The sequence below is a fragment of the Eurytemora carolleeae genome, unplaced genomic scaffold (assembly GCF_000591075.1).
Source record: "Eurytemora carolleeae unplaced genomic scaffold, Eaff_2.0 scaffold940, whole genome shotgun sequence".
NCBI lineage: Eukaryota > Metazoa > Arthropoda > Copepoda > Calanoida > Temoridae > Eurytemora > Eurytemora carolleeae.
Genome location: NW_019397091.1, coordinates 34727 through 54959, shown reverse-complemented (window position 1 = coordinate 54959; position 20233 = coordinate 34727). Strand labels below are relative to the sequence as shown.

The 20233-nt window shown below is 31.8% G+C and overlaps 3 protein-coding genes and 1 long non-coding RNA gene across 5 annotated transcripts in view; all 4 read right to left on the bottom strand.

Annotated features, from left to right (window-relative positions):
* LOC111711781 (transient receptor potential cation channel protein painless) overlaps positions 1 to 1948 on the bottom strand; it is a 34403-nt gene extending 32455 nt beyond the window's left edge. For both annotated transcript variants that reach the window (XM_023486216.1, XM_023486217.1), the window contains exons 1-3: positions 1897 to 1948; positions 1006 to 1068; positions 443 to 541 (exon numbers count right to left, since the gene is read on the bottom strand). In XM_023486216.1, the coding sequence (XP_023341984.1) occupies positions 443 to 541; positions 1006 to 1068; positions 1897 to 1947 (213 nt within the window). In that variant the 5' untranslated portion in view covers position 1948. The remainder of the gene's footprint in view (positions 1 to 442; positions 542 to 1005; positions 1069 to 1896) is intronic.
* A 4885-nt stretch (positions 1949 to 6833) lies between these two features.
* LOC111711779 (uncharacterized) lies at positions 6834 to 13543 on the bottom strand. Its single transcript, XM_023486214.1, has 9 exons — positions 13449 to 13543; positions 12704 to 12768; positions 11697 to 11776; positions 11348 to 11443; positions 10879 to 10980; positions 9416 to 9507; positions 8797 to 8863; positions 8380 to 8534; positions 6834 to 6922 (listed from the first exon to the last, which is right to left on the bottom strand). The coding sequence occupies exons 1-9, from the start codon at positions 13541 to 13543 to the stop codon at positions 6880 to 6882; spliced, it is 795 nt and encodes a 264-aa protein (XP_023341982.1). The 3' UTR covers positions 6834 to 6879.
* Positions 13544 to 14497: 954 nt separating this feature from the next.
* On the bottom strand, positions 14498 to 16334 carry LOC111711778 (glycogen debranching enzyme-like). Its single transcript, XM_023486213.1, has 5 exons — positions 16206 to 16334; positions 16096 to 16167; positions 15723 to 15755; positions 15374 to 15414; positions 14498 to 14590 (listed from the first exon to the last, which is right to left on the bottom strand). The coding sequence occupies exons 1-5, from the start codon at positions 16301 to 16303 to the stop codon at positions 14523 to 14525; spliced, it is 312 nt and encodes a 103-aa protein (XP_023341981.1). The 5' UTR covers positions 16304 to 16334; the 3' UTR covers positions 14498 to 14522.
* A 1136-nt stretch (positions 16335 to 17470) lies between these two features.
* LOC111711777 (uncharacterized) lies at positions 17471 to 18509 on the bottom strand. The gene is made up of 3 exons (XR_002767316.1): positions 18401 to 18509; positions 17916 to 17960; positions 17471 to 17525 (listed from the first exon to the last, which is right to left on the bottom strand). It is a non-coding gene; the product is annotated as an uncharacterized LOC111711777 (long non-coding RNA).
* Positions 18510 to 20233: the final 1724 nt, after the last annotated feature.

Below are 20233 nucleotides of genomic sequence, written 5' to 3'. Positions count from 1 at the left end.
AACTGGAAATTTTGTTTTTAAATTTGAAATTTTATATCTAAGTAGATTTTGATAAAAGATTAAACCAGGAAAGAGTCCAGTAAAGAGCTAAATAGTTTTCATATGGATTAACTAATAGTAGTGGGAGTAATCTTGTTAAATTATATTTTACTAGATAAACATTTAAATCCTAAATCTTTCAAAAAGGAAACCAGCTTATTTTCGAGTATTAGGCCAACTCTAAAAGTTCAAAACGGCATTTAGAGTAAAATGATTCATCGATTAAAATAAAAAACGACGTTTTGCAGGAGAAAACCCCAAACACATTTTTTTCGATTTTTATAACAAATCAAAAATAAAATAATTGTTAAAAACAACAGATATAAAAATCTTTATAATTTCTGTTTAAAACATTGAATATTGAAAAACGAACCAAAACAAACTGATGAGAATCCGTCCTGACCTGAGAAGCTTCAACCCCATCTTCATCAGGAGCAACTTCAGCAAGTACAGAGGTTAGTCCATCATGATCTTGATGCAGTACACATTCAAGTACATTGGTCTAAACAGTACATATTCAAGTACACTGGTCTATACAGTACATATTTAAGTACACTGGTCTAAACAGTACATATTCAAGTACGCTGGTCTATACAGTACACATTCAAGTTCACTAGTCTAAACAGGACACATTCAAGTATAACACTTGTCAATACAGTACACATTTAAGTACAATGGTCTAAAAACAGTACATATTCAAGTACATTGGTCTACAACAATACACATTTAAGTACACTGCAGGTGGAGTTAGTACACATTTAAGTACACTGGTATAAACAGTAAAAATTCAAGTACAATAAACTAAATTGTACACAATCTAGTATACTAGATTTGACAGTACATATTCTAGTACACAGTTTAAACTGTACATTATGCTGAATATTACACATTCAAATACGCTTAATTGTCTAAACAGTACACATTAAGTTGACTAGTTTGAGCAGTACATATTCCTGTAGATTGTACCTGTGGATCTGAAATACAGCTTCCAACTCTGATAAACTCAGATTTCTTCGTATTCTTTTTCTCCTAATTTTATAAAATGATTTTACTTTTGGGGTTTAAATAGAAAGTTGATTTGTTGGAAGGTCAGATAATAACGGCTGAACTGATCAGCCACATTATCCCATGGAAGGTCCGATAATAACGACTGAACTGATCAGGCAATTATCCCATGGAAGGTCAGATAATTTCGAGTTTTTATTTTGCGAATCCTTGAATACAATCAGGAAACTCTGCAAAATCTTTATGTGTTTATTTAAAATGTAGGAAAGGCTTGTAGAAAAGACAGCAACAAAAAGATAATACTATTACAAGGATTGATATTTTGAATTTTTTAAAATCTTTTTGATTAAGGTGGTTTTATTATGCAAGTACTATAGAAATCAGAACGTTTGTGTTGTGAATCTCAGGATCAAGCAATTATCTCCATTTTAATCAGATCTACGGGTTAATCTAAACCATCTCCGATATCCCTTGCTGCAACCCTGCAGAGATATTTTAATTGAGAGATCAAGCATTTATCTCCATTTTAATCAGATCTACGGTTTAATCTAATCCATCTCCGATATCCCTTGCTGTTCATACCATGCAGAGATAATTTGATTGAGAGATCAAGCAGTTATCTCCATTTTAAGCAAATCTACGGGTTAATCTAATCCATCTCCGATATCCCTTGCTGGTCATACCCTGCAGAGATAATTTGATTGAGAGATCAAGCAGTTATCTTCAAATTAAAAACTGCCCACATTGGATATCGAGATTAAGCAATCAAGATTATAACGATATTTTAAAGAAAAGTTCCAACCTCAGAGCATAGATAAATTTGACGATATAAATATAAATATTCATTTCTGCCTGTTGGAGAGAATACAGAGGGATTCCCTCATCCTCTCGTTTTCCAAACATTAAATCTGAAATAATAATATTATTTGAAATAATATAAAAAAAAATCGTTCAAATATCTGAGTTTCCAAAAGGAATAATTCTAAGTGGTCTTCAAAATGGAACACTCATGTATGACAAGTCCATTAGCGCCTGATCCAATCAGGGTTCAGTCATGTGTTTGTTGTCTATTCTGAACCAATAGAAATAGTATAGCGGTAACATCTATCTTTCTATCTATCTTACTATCCAATCAGAGGTATGAATCCATCAATTGGCGCTATCAGTAAATGGAAATATTTACTTCTACTGAAACTATAGTGGGGAACGTTTTAACCTTTATCCTCTCATTATTTTTTATTTTATATCTATTTTTTTGTGTTCCTTCCGACTTTTGATAAAAGGGTGAGACACATAGAGAATAGAATATATAGAGAGGAATTAAAAGAATCTCTCGGTATGAATTTTTTCAGTCCCTTTCAGCCTGAAAGGGAGTTCAAAGTGTACAAATTCAAGTAGAAAAGTTATATTTAGAAAACTTGAAACAAAACAATGGTTTAAAACTTTCTTAAAGTCGTTATAAAAAGGCTAAACCTCAGACTTAAAGACTTTCCCTGATATAAAGAGTTTATTCTTTATTAAATAGAGTTTATACACTGGATATCGAAGCTAAGTGATAATTGATATCCAAAACAAAAGTTTTATCCTCAAGCTGAAACCATCATTATGACCAATTTTTACTTAATGGGAAACACGACTTAGCCTATCTCACGGTAAACTATAGGTCCTGGTTAAAAAACCCGGTGAGTCTGTAAATGTACAGGATCACGGTAAACTAGAGGTCCTGGTTAAAAGTCCCAGTGAGCCTGTAAATGTACAGGATCACGGTAATCTAGAGGTCCTGGTTGAAAGTCCAGTGAGTCTGTAAATGTACAGGATCACGGTAAACTAGTGGTCCTGGTTAAAAGTCCCAGTGAGTCTGTAAATGTAAAGGATCACGGTAAACTAGAGGTCCTGGTTAAACGTCCCAGTGAGTTTGTAAATGTACAGGATCACGGTAAACTAGAGGTCCTGGTTAAAAGTCCAGTGAGTCTGTAAATGTACAGGATCACGGTAAACTAGAGGTCCTGGTTAAAAGTCCCAGTGAGTCTGTAAATGTACAGGATCACGGTAAACTAGAAGTCCTGGTTAAAAGTCCCAGTGAGTCTGTAAATGTACAGGATCACGGTAAACTAGAGGTCCTGGTTAAAAGTCCCAGTGAGCCTGTAAATGTACAGGATCACGGTAAACTAGAGGTCCTGGTTGAAAGTCCAGTGAGTCTGTAAATGTACAGGATCACGGTAAACTATAGGTCCTGGTTGAAAGTCCAGTAAGTCTGTAAATGTACAGGATCACGGTAAAAAGTCCAGTGAGTCTGTAAATGTACAGGATCACGGTAAACTATAGGTCCTGGTTGAAAGTCCAGTAAGTCTGTAAATGTACAGGATCACGGTAAGCTAGAGGTCTTGGTTAAAAGTCCAGTGAGTCTGTAAATGTACAGGATCACGGTAAACTAGAGGTCCTGGTTGAAAGTCAAGTGAGTCTGTAAATCTACAGGATCACGGTAAACTAGAGGTCCTGGTTGAAAGTCCAGTGAGTCTGTAAATGTACAGGATCACGGTAAACTAGAGGTCCTTGTTAAAAGTACAGTGAGTCTGTAAATGTACAGGAAGAGTAAAAAAAGTGTGATTAGCTGCGTCTCTGGTGCGATATTGTACCTTTTTTGTGCAACTCTCCTGTATGGTATTTTTTTCAATTATTTTTGGAATCCTTTTTTTAGTAGCCTAAAAAAACATCCGCGAACCTTTTTTTCCTCAAAATTAAAAGTTCAGAAAAGCAAAAATGTGTATATATATATTATTTCCATCAAATTCTAAAGTTTCATAAAGATTTAATCACAGCATCTCAGAAAATTTGCAAAATTGTAATAAAAAAATTCGCAATTTTCAGTTCTGGTCTAGTTTATAAGGAAAAGTTCTTAAATCCTTTGATTCCTTTCTTCTCAGTATATTCTAAAGTTATAAATATACGCTGTTCTGTTGAAAACTGAGGAGCCATTTATAAAAAAAACAACTTTTCCTTAAAAATTAGACCAGAACTGAAAATTGAAAATTTTCTTATGACAATTTTGCAAATTTTCTGTGATTCTGTAATCCAATATTATAAGAGAAAAAAAAAGTTTTGCGGTTTTATTGGGCCATTGGAGTACAAAAGAAATATTCCAAAAATTATTGAAAAATACCATTTTGAAGAGTTGCACAAAATTGCTTCTCTTGAATCTTTATCGGAATTAAGTCTTTACAACAAACTCAAATTATCTAATCCCTATATATTTGCAACCTGATGGTGTAAACCTTTGATTTTTCAAGCTGTGATATTTAATCGAACAGAATTCATAATTTGAAATATCTAAAAGTACGACATTTGGTTGCAAAGATAAATGGATAAAAACAATCAGAGTTTGTGCCAAAGACTCAATACATTTAATTAACTTACATATCTGTCAAATTTACTTAATGTCACAGTGCAGACTTTTGATATTTCAAATCATGAATAATAATTTAGATCTATAAATTCGGGTTGGGTCTATGCCTCGTAAAAGAGATTCTATGCCTAATACCGGCCGGGTACACACATATTGAGTCATGCCGGATATAAATATTTGTTCTATATCTAGATATCTATCTATATCTGCTAGCTGTGTTTTGTTTGTCTGTCTGTTCAAAAAAAGCCCAATTAAATGGAATGTATTTGAACCAAAAAAATTGATATATAAAAAGGAGATTCACCCACAAATTTTAATTTCTTTTTGTTACCCAATCAAATTATTTAAACTGGGTTCGGAAAAATTTATGTTAAATTAAGTTACATTTTATTTCTGAAAACTTTTAAATTTCGAATTATAAATTCACAATAAAACTAACAGGAAATCTACACATGTCTCGCTACAAGATTGTCAAGATTTATTTATATTTAAATCCTGTAAAAGTAAAACTGAGGCCGAATTTAAAGAATTTGAGTCACGGCTTAAATTTAAGCCGTGGCTCAAATTGTATTAATTTTTCAAGATTAAGGCCGGCACTCAATTGAAACCGGTTTTTGGTGGATTTGAGACGCGTCTTAAATTCATTAAGTTCGGACACTGATCATTTAATTTAAATATTTATTCGACAAGTATGATTTTTTGCACAGTTTATTATAATAATTAATTAATTAATAATTAATGTCATTAAATACATAGAATAAATGTACAATAATGTGTCTGTCATTTTTATATAGAAACTTTAAATAACATTTTCACAATGAAAGTGTATTTCTTTCTCTAAACTTTGAAAAACAAACAGTAATTTATTTGCATTCTTTGTTGCTTCTTGCATAAATATTTCATGGTTTTCAAATCCAAGATTCGATGATAAATAAAAAAATCATTTTGAGAAAACAAAATAAATTTGGGAAGAGTCACAACAAAGTATGAATCTTACTTTATTGTGATAAAAAAAAATCAAAATAACATTTAAATGCAATATTTTACGAAATTATATAGATGGTTTAAACTCTTTCTGACTTTTAGATAGTTAAAAGTTATAAATGTGTGTAAACGTATGTGTTACTAATGGTAATTCTAAACAAACTTAATTCAAATTAATTTCTGAAACTTTGCACTAAAATTCTATAAATCAAACAACTTGTTAATGAAAATTTATAAAAAAAAGGTAAAAATAAAATGAGCAGAATTCTAAATAAAAGTGTTCAGAAACGTTACAAACGTTACAACGTATCACAATAATCCACCGTCATAAACTTAATAAAACTGTTTGTAAAGTTATCTTTGATTGTTGCTTCCTTTTTTGACCGAATTTAGGTACTGTGATGCAATTTTAATATTTAATATCCGATTCACAACCTTTGCATGAACAACGATGAATATGAGATATTCTTAATTTTAAAACTAAAAAAAAATAACTTCAATCGTGGTCTCTCTGTAACATTTAAACTGCGAAGAAAATAAGAAAACAAATGAGAATTTGACACTTTACATGATTAGAGATGGGCCCATTCGGTTTCTTTTCTTTTCGTTCTTTTATCGTTCTTGTACGATCCATTTCGTTCATTTTTTTCAATCGTTCAAACAAATTTGCTTTCGTTTGTTTTCAAAATTAGCGTTCATTTTCCATCTATTTCATTCGTTTTCTCACTTTTTTTTCTGAACGTTCACGAAAAATTTCGTTCTTTCTCGAAAATATCATTCGTTCAGAACCATGATGCCCCATGCTGTTCACATGATAGATAAACGAAGAAAGTAGATAAACGACTTTATCTGCAAACTTTAAAGGGAACTGAACCCGTTGTGATGAGATGGATGCTCACTTAAAGTGAGAGAATAATATTTTGAGGCAAACGTTAAAATTCGCTTCAGTTTGAGAAAAACTTTAAAAAGAAAATATAGGTGGCAAACATGCATCATGTTGTCGATGAATATAAAGCACGTGTATTCCACTAAACATAAAATTGAAAGATGCCCAATTAGAATATTGAGTTTGTAATGTAAAGAGATACTTTGCAGTATATTTTATGCAAAGTAAAGTTTTAGGGTAGTTTTAATTTTTTCAATATCAGAGACTTTTGTCCGAATGTAATGAATTTGAGCCGCTGCTTAAATCTGCCAAAAACCGGTTTCAATTTAGCGCCAGGTTAAATCAGAAAAATTTTAATGCAATTTTAAGTGGAACCAACCAACCATAATTGAGCCGCGGCTTAAATTCTTAAATTCGGCCTGAGGTGTAGGTTTTTTGGTCGTCTTTGATTTTCATGTTTACTAGCACACACTGTACTATAAATAGATTAGAAAGGATAGAGAAGCAGAATACGAATAAGGTTACACTTTTATTAAAACAATATAAACCCAGGACTCAGATCTCAGAATTGAGAATCAGCAGAATCTGGCCTCTCCTCCACAAATCTGAAATCAGAAACTTATTTCAAGTTGAAAAGGGTTACCTGCACCAAGGATGAGATGGTAAAGACGACCTCAACCTTTACGGAGATGATCTCAATGGTAATTGGAGACTTTTGTCTTGAATATTGTGTTTATAATGGCATAATAATGATTTTGCAAAGAAATAAAATAATTTCCCAGTTGCAGAAACACATTAAAGGGACAAACCGGCTATGTAAGGTAGTTGAACTGAGCATGCAGTGTTGTGGAAATCTTTTTTAGGATTCATTTGAGACATATAAAATTTTTTAAAGATCTGTGAATCCTGAGTTTAAGCGCAAATTTGACGTTCAAAAATCCAGTGGCATCCTATTGTTATATTTATTGGACATGCGCCATCTTGTTTACCAATGATGCGGGGTGCCATCTTGTTTACCAATGATGCGGGGTGCCATCTTGTTTACCAATGATGCGGGGTGCCACCTTGTTTACCAATGATGCGGGGTGCCATCTTGTTTACCAATGATGCGGGGTGCCACCTTGTTTGCAGAGGGTACCATTTTATTATTGTTTTCAAGGGCTTATACAGGAACTCAGAGCTTTTACACTTTTTAGTCAGACAGAAGTCCAAATAAAAAATCTATCTCAAATACATATTCATTATTCATCCTTATCGGATGAGCGCTATCAGGGATAGCGAAGTAAAACAATTTGGATTTAATCTACTTAATTAATTGCACCGCCGAGTTTCCCGTGGAATATCGAAAATCAAATTAAATTTTAAAACATTTAACTTATTTAGCTTATGTCATCCCCAAGGGTATCCATGAGTTTCCTCACTAAAATTTAGCCGATTTGATTCAGCCGTTTGGCCACCCATAGCAAACATATAAATGAACGAAGAGCTTTATTTAAGTTTAAGTTGAGTTTTTCATTTTCAAAAGTGTTTTTTTACTATCTCTAGTTTGAATAGTAATTATTACTAACACATAACAGTACAATAAAATGTTGATTTTTTACAAACAATGCTTTTTTTCTGCTAGTTTAGTTTAAAGGAGAGATAAAGTATAGCACTTGCAAGGTAATTGAACTGTATGTGTACCATTTGCCCCCCCCCTATGAGCTACTATGGGGGGGGGGGTGGCAAATATTTTTGAGCTTCGCGCTAAATTCGCCCCCCCCCCCTAGATTTATTTCTGTATCCCCTCGCCATTGCTTGTTTTAAAGGGCACCTCGCATCTTGTTTACAAGGGGTACCATCTTGTTTACAGAGAGTGGCATCTTGTTAAGAGATTGCACCTTCTTGTTTACTGGTGGCACAATATATTTTATTTACAGGGACGCCACCTTGTTTACAGAGGGCATAATCTTTTTAAAGGGGTGCCATCTTGTTTACAAGGTGCGCCATCTTGATTACAGAGAACGCCATCTGGTTTACAAGCGAGGTGCCATCTTGTTTACAGGCGGCCCATCTTGCCTACCTGCCGGTGTAAGGTCGAACTCCGTAGGCTCGATCTCGCTTGAGACACCAGACAATGCTACCACAGACAAACATACATGTGAGCAGAACAGCTCCCACCAAACCAAATACGAGAAGCAGGCTCATCACAGTAATCTTAGCAGGAGGAGACTGAGCCTGAAAACAAGCCAAAATGAAACTCATACGATTAGAGGTGTTTTGTCCAATAGGCAAGGGAAGAGTATGAGGGGGATATGTAGCTAAATCAGAATTATATCTCAGAAGTTTATTTATTGTGCTTTCAACATTTTTAAATAGAAAAATTGACAGGTATTTGAGAAATGATTTTAAGCTAAACCGTCTGAAAATAGCTCTCGGATAAAAATTTGCAGATAGACATCAAAAGATTTGATAAAACCTTTCATAAGTTAAAAAATACCTCACACTCCAATCTTTCAATGCAAGGATATTGCCACATCTTACTATCCGTCCTCACCGTAGCGTTCCTGAAAAATTTAACCAATAAGCGGTAAGTTTTGATATTGCCAGAAAATCATTTTTTTCATCAAAGTTTTAAATTGTTTCTAGAAAATTTAAACTTTTAACATAATTTTATAAAAATTACAATTTTAGGTGAATTGCAATTTATAGAATAATGCTGTAAGCCTGCAGATATAAAGACAAAAATTGGCAGAATTCAACACTTTTTTAGATAAAAAACAAGAACGATATCTTCCTAATAGCTACTAATATGGATCTTTGAATGGAGGTCTACTTGAAATTACGTTTCTCTAGTCCCAATAATACGGTGCAAATGGAAACACTACACTCTCAGAAATGTAAAATTTCCATTTCATAAAAATTGTAAAAATTTGTGGCTTCCCGCTTCAGTCATCAAATTTTATCTAACTATCATTCATAAAAATTTGAAGTCTTGTATTAGTAAGTTGAACTTTGCTCCGGTGCTCCAACAAATTTTGTTAAATGGAAATTTTTTAAATTTTAGTGGGTAAAGATTAACGAAACTTAATTTTAAACTTGTGTTTGCAAGAATGGACCTGAAATAGAATCCTAAATCAAGATGTAGAACCCCATCATCTCCAACTATACTGTACGTGGTGTTTAGAGGACTAAACCTGTACTGCTGTCCCTACAAAATGTATATTGTATAAATGAACAAAAGTGGTTTAATAGATTTTATCAAGATTATTGATTTTTTTTTAAATCTAAGAATACTGAATAGGCGTTAATTCATTTTTAAAATATTAAAATAAAATTCACGAAGATTGCATTCTGTTAATTCTTTTTTTTGGAAGCAAACTATAATTTCTTTGGAAAATATTAGAGGAAAAAAGAAAATTTTTTAAACATAATATTTTTAGATATTTTAAATCGTTTGCACTTATGATTTTTGTTCATTACTTTCTGACTTTGCTTAACTCCATTAAAAAATTTATCAAAAAATATATTCCTTTAAACCCATTTTATTGATTAATTGATTAAGAATGAAATTTATTTTTTATTTTTCTCATCTCTTTATCTTTGCAACCTTGGATATTACTAACCATATATTCTATTAGTCCAAATAACCTAAGTTTGAAATATAAAAGGTTTATATCATCAGGTTGCAAAAATATAGGGAAAATTGGCAAATGCTGAATTACTTCTTTTATATTTAGAAATTCCACTAAAGCTATCAGTCATTCCGATAGAAAACTTTACTTTTAAACTTTCTTGATGATAAGGTGTTGGACGAGGAGCAAACTTTCAGTCCAAGGAAAACTTTTCTACAAAGTAGGCTAAACAATGATATCAAGGTGTTTTGTTGAAAAAAATTCTATTTTGTGAACCATGAACCAAAAACTTTAAAGTTAAGGAATAATATGTCTTTGCAGATATCAATGAAAAGAAGCAATACCAGGAAATCTAAAAAATGTAATCACTACTAGGAAATTCTGAAAACGATTACTTCCTGAAAATCACGGAAAGGATTACTAACTCTGGAAACCTAGGAAAGAATTTCTACCTGGAAATCCCGGACAGAAGTATTACTTGGAAATCAGGGAAGGATTTCTACCTGGAAATCCCGAAAAGAATTTCAACCTGGAAATCTCGAAAATAATTACTACTTGGAAATCTAGGAAAGGATTATTACCTGGATATCTAGGAAAGGATTTCTACCTGGAAATCCCGAAAAAAATTTCCTCCTGGAAATCTATGAAAGGATTACAACCCGAAAATCTAGGAAATGATCTTTGAAATGATTACTATCTGGAAATCTCGGAAATGGATATTTACCTGAAAATCTATGAAAGGATTTCTACCTGGAAATTTATAAAAGGATTTCTACCTGGAAATCTAGGAATCTGGAAAAAAAAAAATAACCACCTAGAAACCTCGGAAATTACTACTACTTGGAAATCTCGGAAATAATAACTACCTGGATACCTTGGAAATAAATGACTACCTTGAAATCTCGGAAATGGATATTTACCTGGAAATCTCGGTAATTAATAACTACCTGGAAATCAGTTCTCTCCTGCCGAACTCCCTGGGTTTTACACGCCACGTCAATATTCTCGTTCAGGGTAAGAATATCCCATGATATAATTATTTCCCAAACCTCAAAATAAAATTTTATTTTTCAAACCATAAAATATATATATATATATATATATATATGATCCCTCTGATGGAGTAATTAGTGTCATGAGGGTTAATTACCAACCTTCCGATGGAAATTTTTTATTCAAATATAAAATTTTATTTTTCAAAATTCGACTCTAAAAAATTCCACGGGCAACGCCGGGCACTTCGACTAGTATATACATATTTGTTTGTATATGTAAATATATGTTGGCTAAAGCTGGCAAAACGGCTGAACCGAATGAGTTGAAATTTGTTTAGGGAATCCATGGGTACTCTTGGGGTAACATAGGCCAAATAGTAATAAAATAAAAGAATAAATGATAAAATGATTAATATTAAACCTGGTCCAGTGTTGCAGGATTGGTTGAACTAGAGAAGAGAGGATTTAGCTCAAGATGGTTGGAGAGAGAGTAAGCTGAGTTAGATGCACCAAGACACTTTAATAGTTCAGAGTTTTGCATTCATCTTGGCCTGTCCTGTCCTGTCCTGTCCCTGTCCCTGTCCCTGTCCCTGTCCCTGTCCCTTGCCCTGTCCCTGTCCCTGTCCCCTGTCCTGTCCTGTCCTGTCCTGTCCTGTCCTGTCCTGTCCTGTCCTGTCCTGTCCTGTCCTGTCCTGTCCTGTCCTGTCCTGTCCTGTCCTGTCCTGTCCCTGTCCCTATCCTTTCCCATACCATCCCATCTTGTTTTATACCTGTATAGGTGTAAAATGTATCATATTGTATCCACATTCTTTTGCAACAATAAGCCTATCCTTCCACACCTCCAGAGGACCTATAAGCATTAACAAAACTGTATTACTTTCGATTATAATTCTTTAAACTATGTTAGTTTGTTTATTATATCAATCTTGTTGCAGATAAAAATTTCAAAATTTCAAATCAAATAAATTCCAACTAATTTTTCACAATTTTTGATAATTTTGAATAATCTTTCATTATTTTTACTCAAGCAACTTTTGCATGAATTTTGCATGAACTTTGCATAAATTTTGTTTCAATTATATATCAATTATGCATCGATTTTGCATCAATTTTGATCCATGATGTGTCACTTTTGATCACTTATGAATCACTTTTGCATTCGTTTTGATCAATTTTGCATTCATTTTGCATCATTTTTTTTATCAATTTTATATCTTTTTTATCGATTTTGTTTGGATTTTGTATCAAATTTGTATCAATTTTGCATCAATTTTGCATCAATTTTGCATCAATTTTGAATCAATTTTGAATCAATTTTTTATCAATTTTGTCTCAATTATTGGATGAATTTTGTATAAATTTTGTATGAATTTTGTATCAATTTTGTATCAGTTTTGCATCAATTTTGCATCAATTTTGCATCGATTTTGCATCAATTTTGCATCAATTTTGCATCAATTTTGCATCAATTTTGTATCAGTTTTGCATAAGTTTTGCATCAATTTTGCATCATTTTTCCATCAATTCTGAATCAATTTTGAATCAATTTTGAATCAATTTTGTGCCAATTTTGTGTCAACATTGTATCAATTTTTTATCAATTTAGTTTCAATTTTGCATAAATTGTATCAATTTTGAATCGATTTTGAATAAATTTTTTATAAATTTTGTATCAATTTTGCGTCAAATTTGCATAAATTTTGTATCAATTTTGCGTCAAATTTGCATTAATTTTGCATCAATTTTGCATAATTTTTGCATGAATTTTGTATATTACCTAAAAGTTTTGATAGAACCGTCTGACAAACAACAGAATCCAACGGAACAACCTTTCCCTTGCATCTAAATATATTATATATTTATAATGTTTCAACAATTAAAACAGAACCCACTGTTTCTTTTAGATTTGTTTATGTTTAAAGGGAAATTAAAACAGAACCCACTGTTTCTTTTAGATTTGTTTATGTTTAAAGGGAATGTCTAACTAGACATGGTAGTTGAGCTGAGAATGCAGCATTGTTGAGAAATTAGGATTCATTTGAGACCTATTTGACATTTTTTAGGGTGCATTGTTTTTTCATTTTTCCTGGTCGTCATTGAATAATTTTTAACAACCCTATTCTTAAAATCAAATTTTCAAATGAATCCTAAGAAGTTTCTCTACACTACTGCTATCTCAGCTAGTCAGCTCAACTACCATGTCTAGCCGTACACTCCCTTAAGTCCTACAGGGACAATTGTCGTAATTCTAAGTGACCCTATTTTTAAAAAGAGGGATATCCCCAATTAACAACTGTACCTTTTGAATTATTGTTTTAAAATTTCTTAACTTGTATATCTAATAATAATACTTGATCAGACAATGTTTAAAATGGTACCGTTCTGAATCAGACTTACCAATCTATGAATAAAGGGTCACTATAGGCCATTAATTGTTGTTTAGGCTACTGACAAGAATTGTCCAGGTTGGGTAAACAAATTGAAGACGACTTCTGTACCAGCCTCTGTTCCTTTCCTTGTACCTTAGTTGCGGTACGCGGCAAGGTACAACACGTGTTCTGCACACCAGCCGCCCCTGGCTCTCTACCTGAGCTACTCTTTCTCTTACCCTCCTCATTCCTTCCTCAACCTCTGGACTAGACTCTATCGGCAGCCAACGATTTTCAAAGTTATTTTGATCTTTATTTTATTTTAATCATCAACTTTTTTACTCTTTTTATTACATATTCCTTAATTTTTTGTCACTGTAATTCTAATTAAGGGGACTGTAGGCGTGATTTAAATTGACCCTCCATTTATAGAGTAGCATAGCTGATTCACAACGTTATCCTATAAATCTGGATTTATCTAGACTTGCTTGTAATTGTTGAACATGCACTTTGTTAGAAAGCTGCTTTTAGATCAGAAATATTAACATAGACATTCTTATTTATCAAAACCGCATTAGACACCTAATATTCTGAATTTATAAGAGAATATGTGTAACATTAGCTGTATTGAGTTCACAGCTGTAGGTTAGCGTTTACTCCAGTTATAAGACAATTTGAACCCCATTTTAGAGATAAACACACGGAGTTCTTTGCTTGATTAAGGTACCATTGTAATGTAAATCGGGCATTGCATGGAAAATTTTAAATTTAGAAATCTCAGGAGATTAATTGTGTGGTTGTGGATGCATTCCACTTTATAAACTTGAAACTACCACATTCCACTTTATCAGATTTTTTTTCAAAATGATTTGATATCAGAAATTATTATACAATTTTTGTGAATTTGGGGAAATAAAGAATTTTTGGATGAAGAATATCAAAAGAAATCACAAGGGCACGTGTAATTGCAATAAATAAATACAATTATGATTTTTGATTATTTATGGGTTTGTGGGGCTTATTAATCATAAATAAATAAATCATAGCTATCTGAATTTTTTTTTTATAACATCAAACCTAATATTTAAAATTTATTATAAAAACTTTTAACAATTTTGGAAATCCTTTTCAAAAATTTTAAAATGCTTTAACTGTTTAAATATAGTGACCCATATTTTAGGCTTACTAAGCGACAATAAAAATATTATCTTTTTCACACTTTTGTAATTAATATTTTTTTAAATACGTTTTACCAGAAGTTGTATAGTAGAATATATAAGAACCAGGAACAAGAACTGAAAACAGAATATATTATTAAATAAATAAATGAGTGAAAAGATGAATAAAATTATTAATGAATGAATGAAAGAATGAATAAACGAATGAAAAAAATAATAAATTAATGAAAGAATGAATAAATGATAGTGAATTAGATGAATAGACGAATAGACGAATAGATGAAAGGATAAATAGATGAAAGGATGAATANATGAATAAATGAATAAATGATTAAATGACTAGATGACTAAATGATTAAATGACTAGATGACTAGATGACTAAATGATTAAATGACTAGATGACTAAATGACTAGATGATGACTAAATGACTAAATGACTAAATGACTAGATGACTAGATGACTAAATAACTAAATGACTAAATGACTAGATGACTAAATGACTAAATGACTAGATGACTAGATGACTAAATGACCAAATGACTAAATGACTAAATGACTAAATGACTAAATGACTAAATGATTAAATGACTAGATGACTAAATGACTAAATGACTAAATGATTAAATGACTAGATGACTAGATGACTAAATGATTAAATGACTAGATGACTAAATGACTAAATGACTAAATGACTAAATGACTTGATGACTAGATGACTAGATGACTAAATGACTAAATGACTAAATGACTAGATGACTAGATGACTAAATGATTAAATGACTTGATGACTAGATGACTAGATGACTAAATGACTAAATGACTAAATGACTAGATGACTAGATGACTAAATGACTAACTGACTAGATGACTAGATGACTAAATGATTAAGTTTACTCGCCTTTGACATCAGAAAAATATGAAGTTGAATCATTCACAGAACTATTCAAAATTGCAAATCAATAAAGATAATTATTCTTAAATCTTGTTAATTCTGTACAGAGCCAACTCTTCCAACTTCTCAATATTCTCCTCTCTAGGTGACGAAACTGTCACAATTGTTAAGACAAGATTTTTTTAAAATTTAAAAATCTTTAAATTCATATATTCACCTACAACAAGTCAAATAAAGAGAAATCTTTCGCGAAAAAAGTTTTAAATATGAGAAAAATGTTTGCTCTTTCAATAATTTTACAAGAATCATTAAAAATAATATTGATTTTTTTATTATATGATAAAAAATGCAATTCCTGTACTCCCACTTCAATTCGTAAAAAGTCTCCCTTAAATAAGAAAGAAAATGTTTTAAGATTATTTTCTACAGTTTGGAAAAATAAAATGAAAAACTCACAAATCTATAAATTATTTAGTTTTAGACAAATTATAAGAATTAAGTAACAAAGTTAAAAATTAGCAATTATGTATAAAAACTAGATTTCGATCAGATTATACAAAAAACGATTTGAACGTTTGGACATGAAACATAATAAAACAAGTAAATTTCAAGTAAATTTCCAGCTAATAAGTCTTCACATGCGGGCATTTTTTAAAAACCAATTTTGAAGGCGGCCATTTTAAATAACAGTTTTAAAGGCGGCCATTTTGAATATTTTTCTTTCTTTCCTGAAGAACTCTCCCTTGATAGGATAGTTAGTAAACAATCGGACTTTACTGCCCAGCAGTGTTGGACCAATCCTGTTTTTTAATCTTAATTGCACGGTTCAACGGCCTTCCTGAAGCGCAGGAATTCGTTCTTGTCCAGCTTATAGATGACAGAGTCGAGATGTTTCTCCTTCTCCAGTTCCAGCTCTTTTACAATCATGACAACCATATTTTCTGAAAAATTTTATCATGTTTGAAAACATTATGGATCAATTTATCAATTTATAATTACATTGATTTGTTTATTCGTTGGTTCATTGATTAATTGATTTATTGATTCATTGATTTGTTAATTTTTTTGTTTTGATTTATTGATTCATTTATTTACTGATTCATTGAGTAGTTGAGTTATTGATTCATCGATTGATTGATTCATTCATTCATTGATTCATCGTTTCATTGATTCATGAATTTATTCGTTAATTGATTCATTGATATTTGATTCTTCGATTTCATTGATTTAATAATACATTGATTCATTCATATTTTATTGATTTAATGATTCATTGATTCATTGATTCATTCATATTTTATTGATTTAATGATTCATTGATTCATTGATGCATTGATATTTCATATGTATTCATTGATTCATTGATTTCAGAATTAATCGATTGATTGATTATTCTAAATAGATCCATCAATTTCGTCAATCAAGAGGTTTGTTGAGAACAAAAACACAAGTTTGTCCAATCCCTGTAGTCTGCACAACACTATATCCCTGGACTTTCAACATTCAAACCTAGCATAGAGATTCTTAATCAAAATTGAGGCAAATCGGTCTAGTGCTCATAAGTTATGATCGGACATACAAACGTACAGACAACCCGAGTTTACTACATTACAAAATATTCACATAGATTCAGCCTGCTGACAAAAAGTCTTATCAATTTGTTTGACTTTGAAGTGTCGCAACGCCTTGGGTTTTGACTTTACCATTTTAACTCAATTATGCTTTTCTGTAGCCCTTTATATGTATATTTTAGCACTGTAAATTAGTTGCTATTAGCTTTAAATAACAGTGAACTAACTTGGGAACCAAGCTGTGCCTAGAAACTAAGTTTTCTGTATATAAGTCAAAACCTATTCAACTGAAAACTTAAGAACATTCATGTGGTTCTTCCGAGTTCCCCCACCAAAATTTGAGGAAAATCGGTTAAGGGGCTCGTTCCTGAGTTATGATAGGAAATAGAAACAAAAAAACAAGCCTACTAGTACAGTTAGATATAGATAGATAATACTTAAGCTTTTGTAAACAAAAGGATCAGAAAGTTTGGAATGTTGCATTAAAAAAATTTGATAAATAAAAACATGAAATAAAAGTTTAGAATGTGTTCCTTGTGCTCAAGCTTATCTAGAACCTCCCTGGGAAGAAGGGAAGTCTCCCAAACCTAGAAAACATTTTAAATATTAAAAGACTGCAATTGTGTTCTGTGATATTCAAACTACTAGTACAACTGGAGATTCGAAATGACTGTAATTTCAAGTGCCAATACATTAAAAAGAACAACATGTCCAACTCACAACGGTACCATTTTAAGCTTTGTCTGATCATCCTTTTAATCCCTAAAATGTTAGTGACGTGCGCATTTCTGCTTAAAAAAACGATGGAAAATAATTATCAGAATTAAACGAATTGAAAAAAGGGTACCTAGATGTGAATCGGGCATGTCCCTAGAGGGCCACTTGAAATTACAAAGATTTTAAAAGTCTAAATTCTAGAATATGAGAGAAAAAAGAATAATAAAAAAGGAAGAGTCGGACACACAGACATATCCTACCGGAAATTGTTGTCCAGTTTCCTGTTTCTTCACTGCGCCGAGGTACTGAAAAAAATACAAACATTAAAACCGAGAAACAGGTCCTACAACAGAGAATAAAATTGGGTAAAAAATTCAAGGAAAAAGAGGGAAGGTTAAAAATGAAAATTCACGAAAAAAACTTTAAAAAATCAGAAGTAAAAAAAGTGAGAAAAAAAAGTAGGTTAAAATACAACAGAAAAAAGAACAAGATAAGAAACGAAAACAAATGGGGGAAAAAGGAAATAAAGAAAAAATTAACAGAAAAGATAGGAGAAAAAAGTGAAAAAAAGGAATGAAAGTGGAAAAAAACTAAAATTAGAAAAAAGGACAAAAATTAGGGGAAAACAAAATGAGTAAAAAACGAAAAATGTTAGGAAAAGAAACAACAAAAAATGAAAAGAAAATGGAAAAGAAACAACAAAATAGAAAAAATGGAAAAACAAAAGTTGAAACTAAAATAAAACCTGCATAAGTTCAGGGTTTGAATGTTCATCGCCAACAATACAGGGGCCTGACTCAAGCCTAATATTAATTAATCAATCAAATAAACAATCAATCAATCATCAATCAAAGAAAAAAATCTATCGATCGATTAAACAATTTATCAATCAATCAAGAATTCTACAAGAAATAGAATTAAGATTCGCACTTTTATTATTTGATAGTTTTTTTGTAATTTCCTAAAGAACGGTTTTTGGAAACCCCCCCCTCCTATCATTTTTGTTACACAGGCCCGTAACCAGGATTTTCCAGGCAAAGAGGGGTGTTGTAGTAAGGACTCCGAAGCACCGAGTGAAACGCACAGTGAAGGAGGCGGGGGGATGCAGGGGGCAGAGCCCCCTTGCATAGAAATTTTCAGAAGTTTGGAATAAAATCGAGTGATTTTAGCTTGAATTTTATGTTATGTAGGAAATTTTCTAATATTTAAGCTTGGAACTAAATGTTTAGTGAGGTTACAGCCAAACTTAGATTTCTGAAGCGTGTAGAAAATCCAAGATTGAAAGGAGGCAGTCTAGTGAAAACCTGCATGCACTGGAATAAGGAGAATGGAAGAAGCCTGTAAATTAGGAGCCTTGAACTGCTCCGGGGAAGTATAGAAACATAGCGCCAGGATTTGAAGCAGATCCATCTGATACACCAGTTGGAAATTCAGGACTCGATTCAGAAATTGGTCTCTCAACAACTATACTGTGGAACCCACAAACTAGCCTCACAAACTAACCTCACAAACTAACCTCACAAACTAACCTCACAAACTAACCTCACAAACTANAGGAAATATTGTTTATGATCCTCCAACAATACTAGATAGTAGGAAATATTGTTTATGATCCTCCAACAATACTAGATAGTAGGAAATATTGTTTATGATCCTCCAACAATACTAGATAGTAGGAAATATTGTTTATGATCCTCCAACAATACTAGATAGTAGGAAATATTGTTTATGATCCTCCAACAATACTAGATAGTAGGAAATATTGTTTATGATCCTCCAACAATACTAGATAGTAGGAAATATTGTTTATGATCCTCCAACAATACTAGATAGTAGGAAATATTGTTTATGATCCTCCAACAATACTAGATAGTAGGAAATATTGTTTATGATCCTCCAACAATACTAGATAGTAGGAAATATTGTTTATGATCCTCCAACAATACTAGATAGTAGGAAATATTGTTTATGATCCTCCAACAATACTAGATAGTAGGAAATATTGTTTATGATCCTCCAACAATACTAGATAGTAGGAAATATTGTTTATGATCCTCCAACAATACTAGATAGTAGGAAATATTGTTTATGATCCTCCAACAATACTAGATAGTAGGAAATATTGTTTATGATCCTCCAACAATACTAGATAGTAGGAAATATTGTTTATGATCCTCCAACAATACTAGATAGTAGGAAATATTGTTTATGATCCTCCAACAATACTAGATAGTAGGAAATATTGTTTATGATCCTCCAACAATACTAGATAGTAGGAAATATTGTTTATGATCCTCCAACAATACTAGATAGTAGGAAATATTGTTTATGATCCTCCAACAATACTAGATAGTAGGAAATATTGTTTATGATCCTCCAACAATACTAGATAGTAGGAAATATTGTTTATGATCCTCCAACAATACTAGATAGTAGGAAATATTGTTTATGATCCTCCAACAATACTAGATAGTAGGAAATATTGTTTATGATCCTCCAACAATACTAGATAGTAGGAAATATTGTTTATGATCCTCCAACAATACTAGATAGTAGGAAATACATCAATTACTCATTC

What these genes read in the sequence shown, in the direction of transcription:
- LOC111711779 (XM_023486214.1), bottom strand. Translation starts at nt 13,543, where the DNA reads ATGAGGAGGGTAAGAGAAAGAGTAGCTCAGGTAGAGAGCCAGGGGCGG. An exon ending in TGCCGCGTACCGCAACTAAG is followed by an intron (nt 12,769 to 13,448) that starts GTACAAGGAAAG and finishes TAATATATTTAG; the next exon opens with ATGCAAGGGAAAGGTTGTTC. An exon ending in GGTTCTATCAAAACTTTTAG is followed by an intron (nt 11,777 to 12,703) that starts GTAATATACAAA and finishes TAATGCTTATAG; the next exon opens with GTCCTCTGGAGGTGTGGAAG.
- LOC111711778 (XM_023486213.1), bottom strand. Translation starts at nt 16,303, where the DNA reads ATGGTTGTCATGATTGTAAAAGAGCTGGAACTGGAGAAGGAGAAACAT. An exon ending in ATCAAGGGAGAGTTCTTCAG is followed by an intron (nt 15,756 to 16,095) that starts GAAAGAAAGAAA and finishes TTCTTATTTAAG; the next exon opens with GGAGACTTTTTACGAATTGA. An exon ending in ATATTTTTCTGATGTCAAAG is followed by an intron (nt 14,591 to 15,373) that starts GCGAGTAAACTT and finishes TTCTGTTTTCAG; the next exon opens with TTCTTGTTCCTGGTTCTTAT.